The sequence below is a fragment of the Abramis brama genome (genome assembly GCF_963993115.1).
Source record: "Abramis brama genome assembly, chromosome: 20".
Lineage (NCBI taxonomy): Eukaryota > Metazoa > Chordata > Actinopteri > Cypriniformes > Leuciscidae > Abramis > Abramis brama.
This window is the reverse complement of record NC_139982.1, coordinates 7,434,306-7,452,198: the sequence shown is the minus strand read 5'-3', so window position 1 is coordinate 7,452,198 and position 17,893 is coordinate 7,434,306. Positions and strand designations below refer to the sequence as shown.

Sequence of the window (17,893 nt, the reverse complement as noted above, 5' to 3'; positions counted from 1 at the left end):
TTCATCAGTTTTGGCGGTGCTAACTATGACCGCCGCTAGCGTAGCTAGCGAAAGCGGTCATATAGGGATTGTCAAAGTTTTTTTTTTTTTTTTTCGTCATCTACTGAATTTTTCGTCAACGATACCAGGGACACCGAAACACCGGGGAACATGAAATTTGGTGGGCATGTAGCCCCACTAGACTTTTACGGAAAAATTTCGTTTGGTCCCCGGGGGCCACTCCCCCCCCGCGCTGGGCCCCCCCAAACCCAAAAAATGCAGTTTTTCCTAAATAACTACCTGAACCGTGGCACCGAGGATGAAGAAATTTTTATGGTATGTTGGTCTTAAGGGCCCACATCAACCTAGCCCATAATCACTCATTTGTGATTTGCGCCCCTCCCATAAAAAATGAAAAAATGCAATATTATTCTGCTTTAATCGCCCCTATCTTCAGTTGAGATGTTCAGAACTGCACCATATTTCATGTGTATGATTAACTTGACATCCTCTGGGGGTATGCTAAGTTTCGTAGAATTTCATCCATGGGGGGGTATAAAATAAATTCATTTATGTGCACATTTAGTGACTGTACACTCATCGGCCTGTAGATGGTGGTGTTGAGCGAAGGGTTGCTGGTTTAGGATGATACTGTCACTAAGGTTGCCAACTGTCCCGAATTAGGCGGGACGTCCCGTATTTTGGGCCTAATTTATTTGTCCCGTGCGTGACCTCCCGTGTCCCGTTTTTTGACAAGCTGATAAACCACTGACTGATACAACAGCAACAGCAGCAGTGCTGACCACGACACGTGAGAATGATCACCGACACCTGTCATCATCCAGTCACAGCTTTTTTTAATCACTGTTTTGAGACAAATCATTGTTTGATTTGCGAACATCCTCTGCCGTCTGGTCGCTTCCGCTTCAAGCCGGACTCGTCTCGCGCTAACGGTAATTTCCTTTCACTGTCCATGTTTTGATTTCGGCTAATCAATTTTGGCGAATGCAAACAATCCAGCCACGCAAGAAAACATGTAATCTACCTGAGGGAATAATATGCTCAAAAAACATTTCTGATTATTATTAATGTTTTAAAGCTTTTAGAAAGTACATAGAAAGCTTTTGTAACATTATCTTAACTGTCACTTTTGATTAATGTAATGCATCCTTGCTGAATAAAAGTAGGCAATTACTTTCTTTATTTTTTTCCTCAAAAAATAATCTTACTATTGGGTTAAGCAATACAAATGTGTTTATGTCTGATAACCTTTTAAACACAAACTTAACTGCAGACACTGAAATGACGTACACTGTGTGATACAGTACAAATATTTTGAGTGTCCCTCATTTTCCTATAAATAACCACGATTGTCCCGCATTTTCCTTTTCTGAAGTTGGCAACCCTAACTGTCACACACACACACATGCAGGAATACAAACAAACGCAAGCATGCACACACACTGACATCCACACGCACAGACACACACACACAAACACACACATGTACGCACGCATACATACATGCACAGACACAGACACACACATACACAAACACACACACATACACACACACACAGACAGACATGCACATACTACTACTTTTTTTAGGTATATACATAAACACGCAATACAGCCAAATTGCTCCACGTCATTTATTTTTGTGGAAAGCCAGTGCAGGCCTGAGCGGCGGTCATATTTTGTACCGCCATGCGGTACATCTAGTTTCTGTTATGATCTACAATGTGCACTTCAAGAAAGATGTACTCGTTCTGTTTAAAGTTAAAGCGCAACACAAAGGTAAGCTTATTATTATTATTGAAGTTATTTTTCTGAACACGAATGACACATTTTCGGCTTTTAATGTGTGTGTGGCTTTTAAAGTCTGTTAATTTCTAGAAACGAAGTTCACCCGCAGGGGAACCGCCTAACTCATCTGCAAACTCGACCGGAAGAAACAAGCGTCTTTTAGAGGAAATGTTCTCTTTTATAGAGATATTATCTTGCTAGAGAATATTCTCCTTTGGAAATAAAGGAAGTGTTGAAGTGCCCAGAGAAACTCTCTTGCTGACAGAAAGGGAACTCAGTAATATTAAAGATCTGTCCTCTAGTGGTGAAGGATGGAAGTGCAATTAAAGTGATTGACTTTCCTACAGTTCGATTACATTGTAGTGGAAAGATTTACAGGAACAAGCTCCACTCACATTTTCTCCACATTTGTGTCCAGTTTAGTAAGGCATATAATATTATGTTACATGTTTACTTACATCATAATAAATGAATAAAGTCTGTGAAAGGTTTGATATTGTATAGTTTGTGATCCTCCATCAGCAGCTGCAGTTTCTCTCAGCTGTATCAGTGCAGTCACTGTGACGTCTGACTGACAGAGGTTTTTGTACGACTCTTTATCACTGTGTGAACACATATTTACTGTTGATATAGTGTAAACTCTGACAGTAATAATCTCCTGTATCTTCAGTCTGGACTCCACTGATGGTCAGAGTAAAATCTCGTCCAGTATTTGCTGTTCCACTGCCACTGAATCTAGATGGAGTTCCAGTAGGCCTATAACGGCTGCTTATGTAATAAATCAGGAGTTTAGGAGCTTCTCCAGGTTTCTGCTGATACCAGGCTAAGTTGTCACCGTATATTCCTACATCTATATTACACTCTATTGTTGCTGTTTGACTCTGTTGGACAGTTTTAACTTCAGGTTGAGTCAGAGTCACTCCTCTGGATTCTGAAGAAGAGAAAAGAAAAACTATTAGTGTTTAAAACTATTATCATCATATACTTTTACAAATATACCAAAACCAGAGTCAGTTTTTACATCTTACCTTGAATAAACAGTGCAATGGTCCAGATGAAGATGTTGATTGTGTTCATTGCTGTAGTTTAGTCTTGTGTGATGATGAAGATTGTGTTCTGTTCTGCTCTCAGTCATGAAGTGTTAAACTCACAGCACTATAAACACTCTCAGAGCACTGAAGCATGTGCTGACAATGCAAAGTGACTCTCTCTATTTAAGTCATTATCCTGAAGACTGTAGATCAGTCACAAACACATTATCAAACAACTTCCTCATGTTGAGAAATGCTAAGCTATTATACACACATTTCTGAAGAGTCTATTAACAGAATCATACATATTATTGATTCAGTCATTATTAATATTTACGTTGCACTTATTTAACAACCGACGAGGAAACTATTGATTTGAAGACATTAATATTAAATATTGATATATTAATTATATTAAGTTGCTGTAAAATGTTGAATTCTAATATAGCTACCAGTCGTCTGTAGCGGAGATAGCGTGGGTGCATGGGTGCGGCCGCCCCAGGGCCCCGTGCCAATTAGGGGCCCCTCAAACGCCGCCGATCTTGCGTCGCTGGACAGGAACGGGCCCTCGCCAAGTGACACATTACACGGGGCCTTGGCAAAGTAAAATATTGCCGATACACATTAACTGTAATTATGAGCCCGAGCCCGATTTAGACCCAACCATTTTAATACGTGGGCCGTTATAACCAGGGACTGCGCCAGATAATTTTTTAACATGTTCTGAGGGGGTGCTAGATATATTATATATACTTTTAATAAATGAGCAAAAATTGGCCACTTAATATTAAATATTAAATTATTTTAATGATCACAATTAACACTAAAATTGCCAGAATTCCACAACTACTAGAACTGCCGCAAGCGGTCATTTTGACCGCTAGATTCCAAACTCTATCTTTAATGATAAATACCCAATTGAGAGATTAATGCATTTATTGTATTAGGATCTTTTAAAAACAAAACAACACCAAACTGTACATTTAAACAAGTTTAATTATACATTTATAAATAAATAATATCCGTAGATGTCCAGAACAAAATGACGGAGTAGCCTATGTTTTCATGTTTCCACTGTTCGATCGCGCCCGCGCCCGCCGACACACACACACACACACACACACACGCGCACACACACCATATTACAGCATTGCAATCTTGACATTGCAGCCTGTTCATTATAGCCATAATAAAATATAATAATAAAATAGTCAACCTAACATATAAAAATTCCACTGCTCTGTTTGTCAGTAGCCTAGTACAATTCGTACCATTTTGCGCATGTGAAGAGGATGATTTTTTCAGTCGATATTGGAACGTGAGTGAAGTACAAAGCCTATAATAAAGAATAGTTTACCATCCAAATACATCGCAAATGTTGAAACATTTTGATTCTAATTAGAGAGTTACGTGAGCTGTACGCCGCTTAGGCTACTTTCACTTTTGCTTATAAAGTATTTCATTTTGGCTTGTTTATATTTATTTTTTCATTCTTGTTCTGTTCTGAATATCATTAGCCTACATTTAAATGATTTGTTGTTGAATATGTTTAGTGTATTTTTTTTGCCACATTTTATTGTTGTGTATTTTGGTATAGCATATAATAGGCTAATACCGCGAAATTCAGTGCGGTCAATATGACCGTCTATGGCCGAAAAATAGGTAAATATGTTCATTTGTTTTTTTTGCCTTATGTGTAATTTATATGAAAAACATTTTAAATGAAAATACAGACACTTTTAGGATAAGTCAGGTACCAGCAGGATTGTATTTATTTTTTCAACAAAGTTATTGCAGATATAAAATTCAAAACGGTCAAAATGACCGCCATGGCAGTTCTATAGAACTATAGTGTTAAAGTATTAATTTTATTAAATGGAACAAGCCCAACATTCGGCATTCAATCAAATATTATTACAGAATTATTATAATTAATAATGTTATTTCAACACAATATCTCGTTATTTCGACCATAATATGTGTGTCGAGTGTGCGTGCAACAAGCAAGATGTGCATTTGTAAATCCGGTGACACGCGTGCATTGATTTTTATTAATAAACTAGTCTTTTCTGTCCGTGTCTGCTGCAAAGATGAAGTTGACGATCGCCATCTCCGTAGTGAACGCGCCTAGAGAGAAATGCACATCTTGGATTACATAATCAGAGAGTAGCTTATTTCTTTTCATTTTGAATTGTTTCGTTTAAAGACATTTAAAGCTTTCTTTATATTTCTCATGTCTGAGTTTCGGTTAGGCCTAATTAATGATGAGATGCGCTCCTGTTCACGTGCAATGCAGTGACCGCGCGGGCGCCTCCATGTCATGATTTATATTGTCTGTGCTATATTTGCTTCTTTAAATACAGGCAATTTGTTGATGAACAATGTATTAAAATTAAGATACAATTTATACAAAACGAAATTCACCTTAAATAAAGGCTTTCTACAAAACTTAATGAAGAAAATTAAGTTTAATCTTGTCTGACCCATTAACAAAATCATGTCTGACCGACTCCATGTCTCCCGATGCATCATATCATGGTGTTCACTTTTCATAATCAACATAGATGGAAAAAATAACATTATAATATTTGAACAAAAATGAAACTAAATGCTCTTATTTAATGGCTACAACAAATATAGGCCTACACTCTCTATTTGTACAAATTGCTGCATATTCAAGCTAATTCTCTAATTAATTTTCAAATTATTGAAAACAATAAACATAGCCTACCACTTAAAATATATATACAGTTGTAGCCTACAGCAGGCTAAACCGGGACTCGAGATACCGTCAACATGAAGTATCAAGTGTTGTTGTCATGGCAACCGCGCCCAACAAGACTCGCAGGAAAGTTGTGAATAGTTACGAAAATGGAGAGAAAATATAAATCAGGCGCATTAAAAAGAAAAGAACGAGATAGTAGGAAAAGTGTGGTAGCATCATGTGCTCCTCTCACATCATACTTCTCATCATCATCATCATCCACAACTCATCACTGTCAAAATGATAATAATACCGTTAACGTTACTCGGTCATCGATAGTTTACGTTACTGCTAGTGCTAGCCCTACTAGTCTGACACCGGCTAACGATGATGAGGCTAACAGCGGTCAAGCCCAGAAAAGCTCACCGGAGGCGGAGGGGGGCGATTGTCACCGGCAATCTGAAGTGGAGGATACCTCGTCGGTCACGGATGCCTCTGGCCCCAGCAGCAGCGCCAGCATGGGTCCTTCAGAGGCGCACCGCCTAGCCAATGTCCTGTCTGAAGAAGAGGAATATCCCACTGACCCGTACCTTTTTCGTCACTGGCCTCTCACCACTGAATTGATCCGTGCGGTGATTGGACATGGTCCTTGCCAGCCCGGTTTGAGGGACGGCTACAAAGAGTTCCCACATGACCAGGATAAGCGACGCTTCAGTCCGGCTTGGTATATGCGCCAGATGGGAGGCTCCGGTAACCCAGTGGAGCGTCAGTGGTTGGTGTACTCACCCAGGGCAAACCGACTGTTCTGTTTTTGTTGCTGGCTTTTTGGTAAAAAGTCCAATGAGAGTGCTGGGAAAGCCTGGGCTGACCCATGTATGGGGTTTTCTTCATTTAAAAAAGGGACAGAGCGGGTTGAGACGCATGAAAGGTCCGGCGCTCATCGGGAGGCAGAGAAGGCTTATCTAATGACAAAGTTCCGTTTGAGTCAGGACAGCACTGTCATTGCGGAGCTTCTGAAAGCCGAGAGAGAGCAGGTAGAGAAGAACAGAAGGATCCTACACAGGCTGGTGGACACCACGCTCTTTTTAGCCAGACAGGGGCTGGCTTTTCGTGGCCACAGAGAACATGCTGGGCTGGGAGCCCCTGACTCTAATGAGGGGAATTTCTTAGAGCTCCTGAAGTTGCTGGCTCACTACGACTCCATCCTCGAGCAGCACATAAATAACCCGGTCAGCAGAGTGACATACCTCAGTCACCAGTCCCAAAACGAGCTCATTGCAGCTCTTTCCAAAGAGACACTGAGCACAATAATCGATGAGATAAAGTCAGCAAAGTTTTTCTCAGTTATCGTAGATTCCACCATAGACATAACGAGAATGGATCAGTTTTCTCTTTCACTCAGATATGTCACCAAAACAGGCAGCAGCATTGAGCGCTTTATTAAATTTGAGGAGTTACCTGATGGCAGTGCGGCGTCATTTTATGATCTTCTGCATAATTCGCTGATAAAGGACCTTGGTCTTAATGTAAATGATCTGAGGGGACAAGCATATGACGGTGCCAGAACCATGTCAGGGCAGTTAACGGGGCTGCAAGCCAGAGTCAAGCAAAATTTCTCAGACAAGGCATTTTATGTCCACTGCTGCGCACACAACCTCAATCTGATTCTTATGGATGCTGCGTGTTGTTTGTGTAGCGCAAAAGTTTTTTTCGGCACACTTGAGACCTTGTACTGCTTTTTAACTTCAAGCCTTCCGAGATTTAAAATACTGGAGGAGGAGCAGGAAAACATGCAACTGGAAAGAACCATTCTTACGCTGAAAAGCCTTTCTGACACAAGGTGGGCCTCCAGGAAGCAGGCCACAGAAGCGGTGATACAAAGCCTCCCAGCTATTCTCAAAGCTCTGAACCGTATCCAACACCACCACAACAGCACACCCAAGACGGCCTCTGAAGCTGACGGCCTGCTGTCAAAACTCAGCACATTTGAATTTATTTTCATGTTGGTGTTTTGGAATGATTTGTTGAAGAGGACATACATCCTGTCGAATTACCTCCAAAAAGAATCACTGGATGTCAACACTGCTGTGGATCTTATTGACAGTACTGTGGCTCAGATCAGGGAGTTATGCACAGAGGAGGCCTTTGACAGTATGGAGAACACAGCAAGAAATATGGCCAGAGAAAGCGACGCAGCCACCGAGTTTGCGGAGCAGAGGGTTCGCAAAAGAAAAAGGCATTTTGACGAGGATGCAGAGGATGACCAGATCGAGGACAGCCGACGCCGCTTCAAAGCGGATATTTATTTTTACATTCTCAATGTTTTTGTGGGGCAGTTTGAAAGTCGATTTTCAGACTTCAAAAAAATGGCCAAACTGTTCGCAGTACTCTGCCCGAAGTGGTTTGAGCACCCTGATGCTGAGGAGAAAATACTTGAGCTGGCCCGGTTCTACTCAGAAGACATGCCCAAGCCAGAAGACGCAGTGGAAGAGTTTCGCTCTTTTCGTGCATTGTATTCTGAGTTAAAGATGGATCTCACCACCGACGCCGTCCTGCCATTCCTCATTGCCAACGATATGGATAGAGCCTACCCACACCTGACCATTCTCCACAGGATTTATAAAACCCTTCCCATCAGCAGCGCCAGTGCCGAACGAAGTTTCAGCCATCTGCGGCTCATTAAGACATACTTGCGTTCGTGCATGGATGAGGCCAGACTGTCAAATCTCACATTGCTGTGTGTGGAGCGGGACATACACATTGACAAGGACAAAGTGGTTGGCAGATTTGCCACCATGAAGGAGAGGAGGATGAAGATTTAATAAGGGACCATGATATGTATATAGTTTTGTTAGATTTATTTGTTTTGCAGGATCGTTAAGCAGACAACAAAATGGTAAGAAAAAAAATTGTCTTTAAAAATGTATATTTTAAAAGTCACTTAGTCAGAATGTTACAAATCAGTTGTTTTTCTCAAAGTTTTCATCCCAGTTAAGTTTTCATGTAGCACCTGTAGCCTACATATGGAGTTTGTCAAACAAACTTTGTCTTCAATATATATAATAGTGCCATGTCAATTATATAATGTGGCACTGCTTGAGCGCACTTGGCCTGTTCAGCACCATCGCTGTCAATCAGATGTCGCTATCCGTGGTGCTGAAACATTTTTACTTGACTGGCAAACTGTTTTCTTTGTTTGTCAATACAAACTTGTCAAAAAATGTGGCTTTCTTTGTTTTATTTAACATATAAGCTTACTTGGCTCAACAAGTGACACATTATTGCATATGCATTCATCAGATATTTTACGTTTTTTTTAATGGTTTTAATTTTAAAATGACTTGGTTGCAGAGGGCCCCATGATGAAGCTCCCATGATGACATTTCGTGATGAAGGATTTTTTTTTTTTTTTTTCATTTTTCTTAGTTTCCATAAGATCATATCTCAATGCAAATCAACCCAGTTATTAGGCTAACTGAAATAAAGCCATGCCAATCTCTTGGTATGGTGAAGGGTGTGTGATGATGTGCAGCTATTTTAATTCCAAAGGCCAAGGGAACTTTATCAGGATGCATAGTATCCTGGATCCATGAAATAACTGGCCTTTAAAAATAAAAATATTCCTGTCTCTATGGGAATTTAACATAGGGGTGTCCTGACTTATGCACCCTATATTTTAAGGAACATTTATTGGTAACACTTTAGAATACTGTTCCTTCATTAATGAATAATTACACAGGAACAAACAAGTAACAAATTTTGGTAACACTTTATTTTACAGTGTCCATGTTACATATGTTACATGTACTTACTATAGTAATAACAGTAAATTATGCATAATTACATGCAACTAACCCTCAACCAAACCCTAATCCTACCCTAACCCTATAGTAAGTACATGTAGTTAATTAATATTACTCAGTACTTAAATATATAATTACACTGTAACAATAACACCTTAAAATAAAGTGTAACCCAAATTATTAACATTCTAGTGACTACTATTAACTAACAACAAACTCTGATTAACGAATTAGTAAGTAATAGCGCTCAGATGAATGTAGTAGTTCACTATTAGCTAATCAAGAACTACTATTTTTTTCATACCTCCCAGAGAACTACATGAATAATGCATAATTTATAATAAAAGGTAATGGTAACCCACTAGTAATGACTCAAGTGTTACTACATCCTTCTAAAGGAACTACTAATTATTTGGATCAGTATCTAAAGTGAAAAACATGATAACTACCTAATATTGACTGAAGTCATTGTAAGCTTTTGAGATTTTTGTAAGATTTTGAATAGCAATTCCTTCCAATGGATTTGGTAACACTTTAGTCATTACTAGTGTGTTCCCATGATCTTCACTTTAGAATACTGATCCAAATAATTAGTAGTTCCTTTAGAAAGATGTAGTAACACTTGAGTCATTACTATCCAAAACCTTACAAAAGCCTTAAAAGCTTACAATGACTTCAGTCAATATTAGGTTGTTATCATGTTTTTCACTTTAGAATACTGATCCAAATTATTAGTAGTTCCTTTAGAAGGATGTAGTAACACTTGATTCATTACTAATGGGTTACTATTACTTTATATTAAACATTGTGCATTATAAATTTTTATTAACCTTTATATAGTAGGGCTGTGAATCTTTGGGTAGACAGCGAATCGATTCGATTCACGATTCAGAGGTTTTTGATTCGATTCAAAAACGATTTTTGCAAATCAGAACGATTCAATTCGATTCGATTAACAATGAAATTTGATTCGATTCGATTATTAACGATTCTATTCTGTAAATTTTAGTATACATCTGTATCTGAGCAAATAAAATAAATTTTTGGGAAATTCATGACCATTCAATAGATTTAATAACTTGATTCAGGACTTCAGTTCAATAGCTTAACTTCTTAGGACTCAAAATACATTAAGGCAAGTAAACCAAGAAAAATAATACTACTTCTACATATTCAATGCACCATGAGTGCTTTTATTGTAAACATTGCACACATTTCCTGAACATTTAGGAAATACAGCAAAGTGTGTAAATACAGCAAAGAAAGTGTGTAAATACAGCAAAGTATGTAAATACAGCAAAGTGCAGAAATGCAACAGGCCAAGTCCAACGGGCAGTAACACCACACAGAGTGCGATTAAAACATGGTGGTGAGTGTAGTAAGACAGATATGAACAAACACATGGCTATGATATGACTTGCTTTTTTCTAACCCCATCTACTTGAGATTTTTTTTCAAAAATATGAATTGATCAACACAATCTGGCCGTAAACTGCTTCTCTGAGAAGACACTATGTCTCCTGCGGTGCTGAAAACTCTCTCTGAGGCCACACTGGTAGCAGGAATGCAAAGACAACTTCTTGCCAGATTTGCAAGGATTGGTGGCTCTGTCTCATGGGACTTCCACCAGTCCAGTGCATTTTCAGTCAGTGGCAGAGGAACCATGGATCTGTATTTGAGTACCTCGTCTCTGCTGACCACGCTAGCGGACCTTGATGGTGGACAGGTCTCTGGCACCTGCTGAAAGATGTTGCCGAAGAGGAAATCCATAGCTTTCAGTTTTTTTGCAGGACGCATCTCATCTGAAAAAGAAAATTAATTAGATTGATGGAAACACATGATGAAAAAGTTGTTTGTTTGCATCTCATTTCTTGTCCTTAAATACATTTTGAATTACAAATGCATCCCAAACTTTTATGCTACAGTATGCCTACCCTTTAAATTTAAACAGATTACTCATTATTAACAAGTTATTAAAATAAATACCTTCTTCAGCTGTGTCTGGTGGTTTCTCTTCAACTGCATCCTCCTGCTGTTCCACCTGAATCTGTACTATTTCGGATCATCATATTACAATCTTATAAAGCATTTGGTTCATGAAAATAAGGGAAGTTGCAAACATACACTGTTTGTGGCATCAACAGTAAGTTTAGTGAAGACAAATTCTCTTTCTTCGTTTTCTAGAAAGGGTAGCCCTTTGAAGCGGGGGTCCAATGCAGATGCTAGCAACAAAATAATAATAATAATAAAATACTATTAGTTGTTACCAAGTCAAAATGAAAACTTTGAAGAATGTTGTGCTATTAAAAGGTTTAATATAAGCAACAATTTGGTCTTAATAATAAATAATTCAAAGATTCTAGTGCATTTGCAATACTTTTGCTTTTGACAATTAGAGAGACATCTTACCTTTAAGCAGAATGTCGCAGGAATTCGTATACCGGGACGAAAAGTCCGTTGTCATCGCTGATTTCATTTCTCGAGTCATGTCTGTATCGTCCTCGCAGGGCTCGAGATGTTTGAGTTTAGCCTGGAGAGGCGCAATCAAAGACACGGTTGGTTGTTCTTCTTCGCACATCATAGTAGTAGCGATCTTAATGGGTGCCATCACTTTCACAATATCCTCAGCATTACTGATGTCCGTTTCTGTGAGAGTGTGTACTTCTGTTCCCCTCCGCAAATCCTTTGACATAAGCGTTGCCAAGATTGCAGTTTGTTGTTCTAAGAAACGCTCAAGCATTTCCACAGAACTATTCCACCTAGTGCAAACGTCCTGTTTAAATTTGTGTACCGGCAAGCCAAGAATTTGCTGTTTCTCTTTTAACGTGCATGTAGCAGTTGAACTTCGGTGGAAAAAAGAGACAATACGTCTTACTTTGCCCAACAATCGCTCTGCACTGCTAACTTTCATGGCCTTTTGAGACACCAGGTTCAGAGTGTGTGCAAAGCAAGTGATGTGGGGGGTAAATCCAGCAACTTTACCTGCGACAATCATATTGCGGGCGTTATCAGTAACAAGTGCAGGACTCTTGTCTGCAATTGTCCACTCGGAGCAGGCATCGCGCAGCAATTCTCCAATGTTTTTGCCTGTGTGGGCTTCGTTTAGAGTCCTTGTTTGAAGAACGAAGCTCTGCATTTTCCAGTTCATGGAAATCAGATGTGCGGTAATTGTCACATAAGACTCTGTCGAACACGACGTCCAAGAATCAGTCGTGAGGGCAACACGGACAGATTGAGAAAGCTTGAGCTGCAGCTCCTCTTTCGTAGACCGATACAATTCCGGGATGCATTTTTCACTGAAAAACTGACGGCTGGGTATTTTGTATCTTGGCTCTAAAGTGTTTATCATTTCTCGGAAACCAGTGTTTTCCACCACGCTATAGGGGCGCATATCCTTGCAAATAAATCTTGTAATAGATGCAGTTATTGCTTTAGCACGATGGGTATTTTCGGGAAGACTCTGAAGTTGACCAAATAGGATAGGAGTAGCACTTCTCACGTCTGACCCTGAAATACTAGCAGCTGCTTTAGGTGCAGGTATTTCTATATTAATGGCATGGCGTCTGCGGAGATGGTTGCTAAGGTTCGTTGTATTTCCAAAGTATTTTAACTCAGATTTACAATGTCTGCAAACTGCAACGGACTTGTCAATCTTTCCATTTACTTTGTGAAAACCGAAGTAATCCCAAACCTTTGATCTCATGTTGGCTGGTGCCTTGCAAATTTCTCCTTCTTCGTTGCCCTCCATTGTGCACTGCTGCGTTTATTCTCAAATGACAACAAACAGGCGCGAATTGAAGATTAGTGACGTAATCCACTGCGCCACTGCAGTGAGGGCGCACTTTACGTCGCTGACGCAACTAATTTAAGATTTATATTTAATTTTTAAAATTATCCATCGTATATTCGTTATATAATCGCGATTCATTCGATTTTTAAATATAAAATCGATTATTGACTGAAACAAACGATTCACGATTCAAAAATCCATGTTTCAAGATCGATGCATATGCATCGGCAGGATTTGTAATCGATGCATCAAGAAAATTAATGAATCGTTACACCCCTAGTATATAATAGTTCTTAGTAGTCTTCAGTGAGGTATGAAAAATATAGTTATTGATTAGCTAATAGTGAACTACCACATCCGACTGAGCACGATTACTTACTAATTTGTTAATCAGAGTTTCTTGTTAGTTAATGTCAGCAAGAGTGTTACTAAAGCATTACTCATTTGTTCCTGTGTAGTTATTCATTAATGAAGGAACAGTATTCTAAAGTGTTACCCATTTATTTATTTACGATACATTATTCATTCACAAAGAAAATTGGTGTCTTTAAAGGTTGGAGTTTTCCTCATTTTTTTATTATTAAGGCATTAAGATCAATTTCCAAAAGATGATTTTTTAGTCACCTTTAGCTTGGGTGTGTTCACTTATGCTAAGCACTGTATATAAATGAACTAAATTAATAACGTTTTTACAACAAAAGTTAACCACCACAGAACTTACTTCAGCTGGACTAGGACGATGTTTTCTTCTAGATCTGCTGTACAGAAGAAACAAACTTTGTTGCATTATTTTCCTGTGATCACTGTAAAGCTGCTTTGAAACATTCTTTATTGTAAAAAGCGCTTTATAAATAAAGGTGACTTGAGTTTGTGATCCTCCATCAGCAGCTGCAGTTTCTCTCAGCTGTATCAGTGCAGTCACTGTGACGTCTGACTGACAGAGGTTTTTGTACGACTCTTTATCACTGTGTGTACACACGCTCACTGTTTGGATAGTGAAAACTCTGACAGTAATAATCTCCTGTATCTTCAGTCTGGACTCCACTGATGGTCAGAGTAAAATCACTGCCAGATCCACTGCCACTGAATCTAGATGGAGTTCCAGTATAACGGGTTGTTGCATAATATATGAGGAGTTTAGGAGCTTCTCCAGGTTTCTGTGAGTACCAGTGTAAACGATGATTACCACTAGACACATACACTCTACTGCTGGTTTTACAGTTTATTCTGACTTCTTCTCCTGGTTGAACTGCTGTTATTGATGGACTCTGAGTTACAGTGATCTGTCCTCTACACTCTGAAAGAAAACACGAACAAAAATTAAAATGATATATATGATGATATACAGTATTTGATAAATATATACATTTCACATTTTAAGATAGTTAATTATAAAAACTGTATTACACAAACCTTGAATAAACAGTGCAATGATCCAGATGAAGATGTTGATTGTGTTCATTGCTGTAGTTTAGTCTTGTGTGATGATGAAGAGTGTGTTGTGTTCTGCTCTCAGTCATGAAGTGTTAAACTAACAGCACTATAAACACTCTCAGAGCACTGAAGCATGTGCTGACAATGCAAAGTGACTCTCTCTATTTAAATCATTATCCTGAAGACTGTAGATCAGTCACAAACACATTATCAAACAACTTCCTCATGTTGAGAAATGCTAAGCTATTATACACACATTTCTGAAGAGTCTATTGACAGAATCATACATATTATTGATTCAGTCATTATTAATATTTACATTGCACTTATTTAACAACTGACGAGGAAACTATTGATTTGAAGACATTAATATTAAATATTGATATATTAATTAAGTTGCTGTAACACATTGAATTGTCATATAGCTACCAGTCGTGCTTCATTAAGCACACATACTTCTCAAGATTTGTTAAACATCGTTTTCTTGCTTTAACTGTGTACAAACATCTGATAAACGTTTGTTTAAAAAAAGTGCAGATTCACTCGTAACCAAATGCAACATAGACGTTTCCTAAATGTGTGTTTAATATTTGACGGGACATTTGACAGACGTACAGTATGGCAGATGAAACTCTTAAAAATACATCTTCCAGATGAAAACACATCAGATAGCCGTGTGTGTGTTGAATGTGTGCTATAATGTCATCCATTTGGCCTAAGCTTTTGTCAGCACTTTACATTACACACATAAATGACAGATCTAACATTAAATCTTGTTTGGATGTAACAGGGACCGATGAACACACACAGCCTTAGATGCAGCAATCAAAGGTTTTGAGTAAGTATACTATGAAGGTAATATGATGCCTTGAAGAATCGCATGCGCAGGGTAAGATTTGTGAAAGTGTGCATAAGATTGCAAGCGTAAATTAAATGTGCATGCGCAACAGAATATTTGTAAAAGTGTAAATCGTGTTTCAAGTGTAAGAAAAAAAAGTGAAACATTTGACTGGTTTTCGTAAGTGTAATTCATGTATTGTGAAACTGCAGCTTCACGCTAACGCATAATAAATATGATCTGTATTCTTCTGACTTCCATTTTTCCGCGCTTACACTTTTGGCACTTCGCCGAAATACGGCCAAAATCATTGCAAGCCTGTGAACAGTGATTTGCATCCGAAAACAACAGTTTAAAGAACTGCAAACCGGATTGAAAGTGTCAAACCAATCTGTATGCATAAAAAAAAAAACTGTTGCAAATGTCTAAATGACTTGTTGTGTGCGTGGGGTAAATGCTCCCGAAATAACCCGATTTGCACAGTTCCGTCTTTCTGCGCTTACAGTTTTGGCACGACTCTCTCTCTCATTGAGTTTTGCAAGCGCGAAGAGGGTGGGTCCACCTTCATCATGTAGCCAATCAAATGAGCTTCTCGCTGACTCTCGATTTACTCTTATCTGATTGGTTCAATAAACGTGCCAGGCGCCAGAAGAGAAGACGATCCCTCCTGACATTCTGATCTGGCTCAGCATCGTCCTCGCTGCCAGAATGATACTTTTAATGCACACACAAATATATAATAATACATATAAAATAGGCCTATATTTAAATCCTTCATAATAGTCGAGTCCCAAAATAGATAAATAGCCCTGGATAAGATGCAGTAGGCATTTTTGAGGAAAAGTACTTCAAGTGTTGTTTCTATATGATTTTTAGGTGCTGAATCCATTTCTGCCGTATAACAAGTTGTAAACATCACTGTTTTGGCATAAACAATAAAAACAAAATGGCTGCCAAAAAAAAGAAAAAAACGTTTTAATGCATTTATTGCAGTTTAAACATTAAACATTAGAACTAAACTATGCATTCTCAGAATATTTAAACATGTAAACAATGAAAAACAACATTAACATGAAAGGGACAGTTTTTAATGGCTGCTGGAATTATGCCAAGGTACCAAGGTACACTGGGAAGCATATATCAGTGGAAATATGCAATTATGCCCAGCCCGAAGGGGGGGACTTGGGATACACATGACCCCAGGGGGCTGCATATTGAGAATCACTGGGGTGTCCAGCCGCAGGTGGAATATTTCAAACCCAGGGGTGGCAAGGTGGCTTGCCGAGGGAAAGACACATGCTCAGAGAGGCTTACAGTGGAATACACACGTGGGGGTCGCCCAGAGGCCGTGTTAGGTGTCGCCCAGCCTGCAGCTCTACAGATGTCTGTTAGCGAGGCGCCATGCGCTAGAGCCCAAGAGGATGCCACACTCCGGGTGGAGTGGGCCGTCACACCAAGGTGGCATGGTCGACCTTGCTGCTGGTAAGCCAAAGCAATGGCGTCCACTATCCAGTGAGACAACCTTTGCTTGGAGAGAGCCTTTCCCTTCAGCTTCCCACCATGACAGACAAAGAGCTGGTCTGAAGTCCTGAAACAATGCATTCTGTCTACGTAAGCATGGAGGGTGCGTACTGGACAGAGCAGTGCCAAGGCTGGGTCTGCCTCCTCCAAGGGCAGCGCTTGCAGGTTCACCACCTGGTCTCGAAAGGGTGTGGTGGGAACCTTGGGCACATATCCAGGCCGGGGTCTCAGGATCACGTAAGAGTTAGCCGGTCCAAATTCCAGGCACGCTTCGTCAACCGAAAATGCCTGCAGGTCCCCTACCCTCTTGATGGAGGCCAATGCAACCAGGAGCTTCATTGACAGGAACTTAAGCTCCACTGATTGCAGAGGCTCAAAGGGAGCACTCTGCAGAGCAGTTAAAACCACTGAGAGGTCCCAAGAGGGAACGAGAGGAGGGCGAGGAGGATTCAGTCTCCTCGCTCCTCTCAGGAAACTGATGATCAGGTTGTGCTTTCAAGTGGACTTACCATCAACTGCATCATGATGTGTGGCAATGGCGGCACCATACACTTTCAGGGTGGAGGGAGACAACCTTCGCTCCAACCCTTCTTGCAGGAAGGAAAGCGCGACACTGATCGGGCCTTTCGTGGGTTCTTGAAGTTTAGAAGAACACCAGTTGACGTTCCACTTCAACGCATAGGCATGTCTCGTGGACGATGCTCTAGCGGAAGTGATGGTAGCCACCACCGCTGGTGGTAGGGTACTCAAACCTGCCTCGTCCCGTCCAGGAACCACACATGGAGGTTTCAAAGATCGGGACGAGGGTGCCATAGGGTGCCCCGTCCCTGAGAAAGCAGGTCCTTCCTCAGGGGAATTGGCCAGGGAGGTGCTGTCGCGAGGAGTACTAGTTCTGGGAACCAGGTGCGGTTGTGCCAATACGGGGCAACCAAAATTACCTGCTCCTCGTCCTCCCTGATCTTGCGCAAAGTCTGCGCAAGAAGG

The 17,893-nt window shown here is 39.9% G+C and overlaps 1 protein-coding gene and 1 long non-coding RNA gene across 3 annotated transcripts in view; both read right to left on the bottom strand.

Annotated features, from left to right (window-relative positions):
- LOC311071477 overlaps positions 1 to 2,973 on the bottom strand; it is a 62,829-nt gene extending 59,856 nt beyond the window's left edge. For both annotated transcript variants that reach the window (XR_014603861.1, XR_014603862.1), the window contains exon 1: positions 2,817 to 2,973. This is a non-coding gene — a long non-coding RNA (uncharacterized lncRNA). The remainder of the gene's footprint in view (positions 1 to 2,816) is intronic.
- Positions 2,974 to 10,763: 7,790 nt separating this feature from the next.
- Positions 10,764 to 13,074, bottom strand: LOC311070383 (E3 SUMO-protein ligase ZBED1-like; the record flags this gene model as incomplete). Its single annotated transcript, XM_084094208.1, has 4 exons — positions 10,764 to 11,128; positions 11,313 to 11,373; positions 11,451 to 11,548; positions 11,736 to 13,074. 4 exons carry the CDS (start codon positions 13,072 to 13,074, stop codon positions 10,764 to 10,766), a joined length of 1,863 nt encoding a protein of 620 aa, XP_083950334.1.
- Positions 13,075 to 17,893: the final 4,819 nt, after the last annotated feature.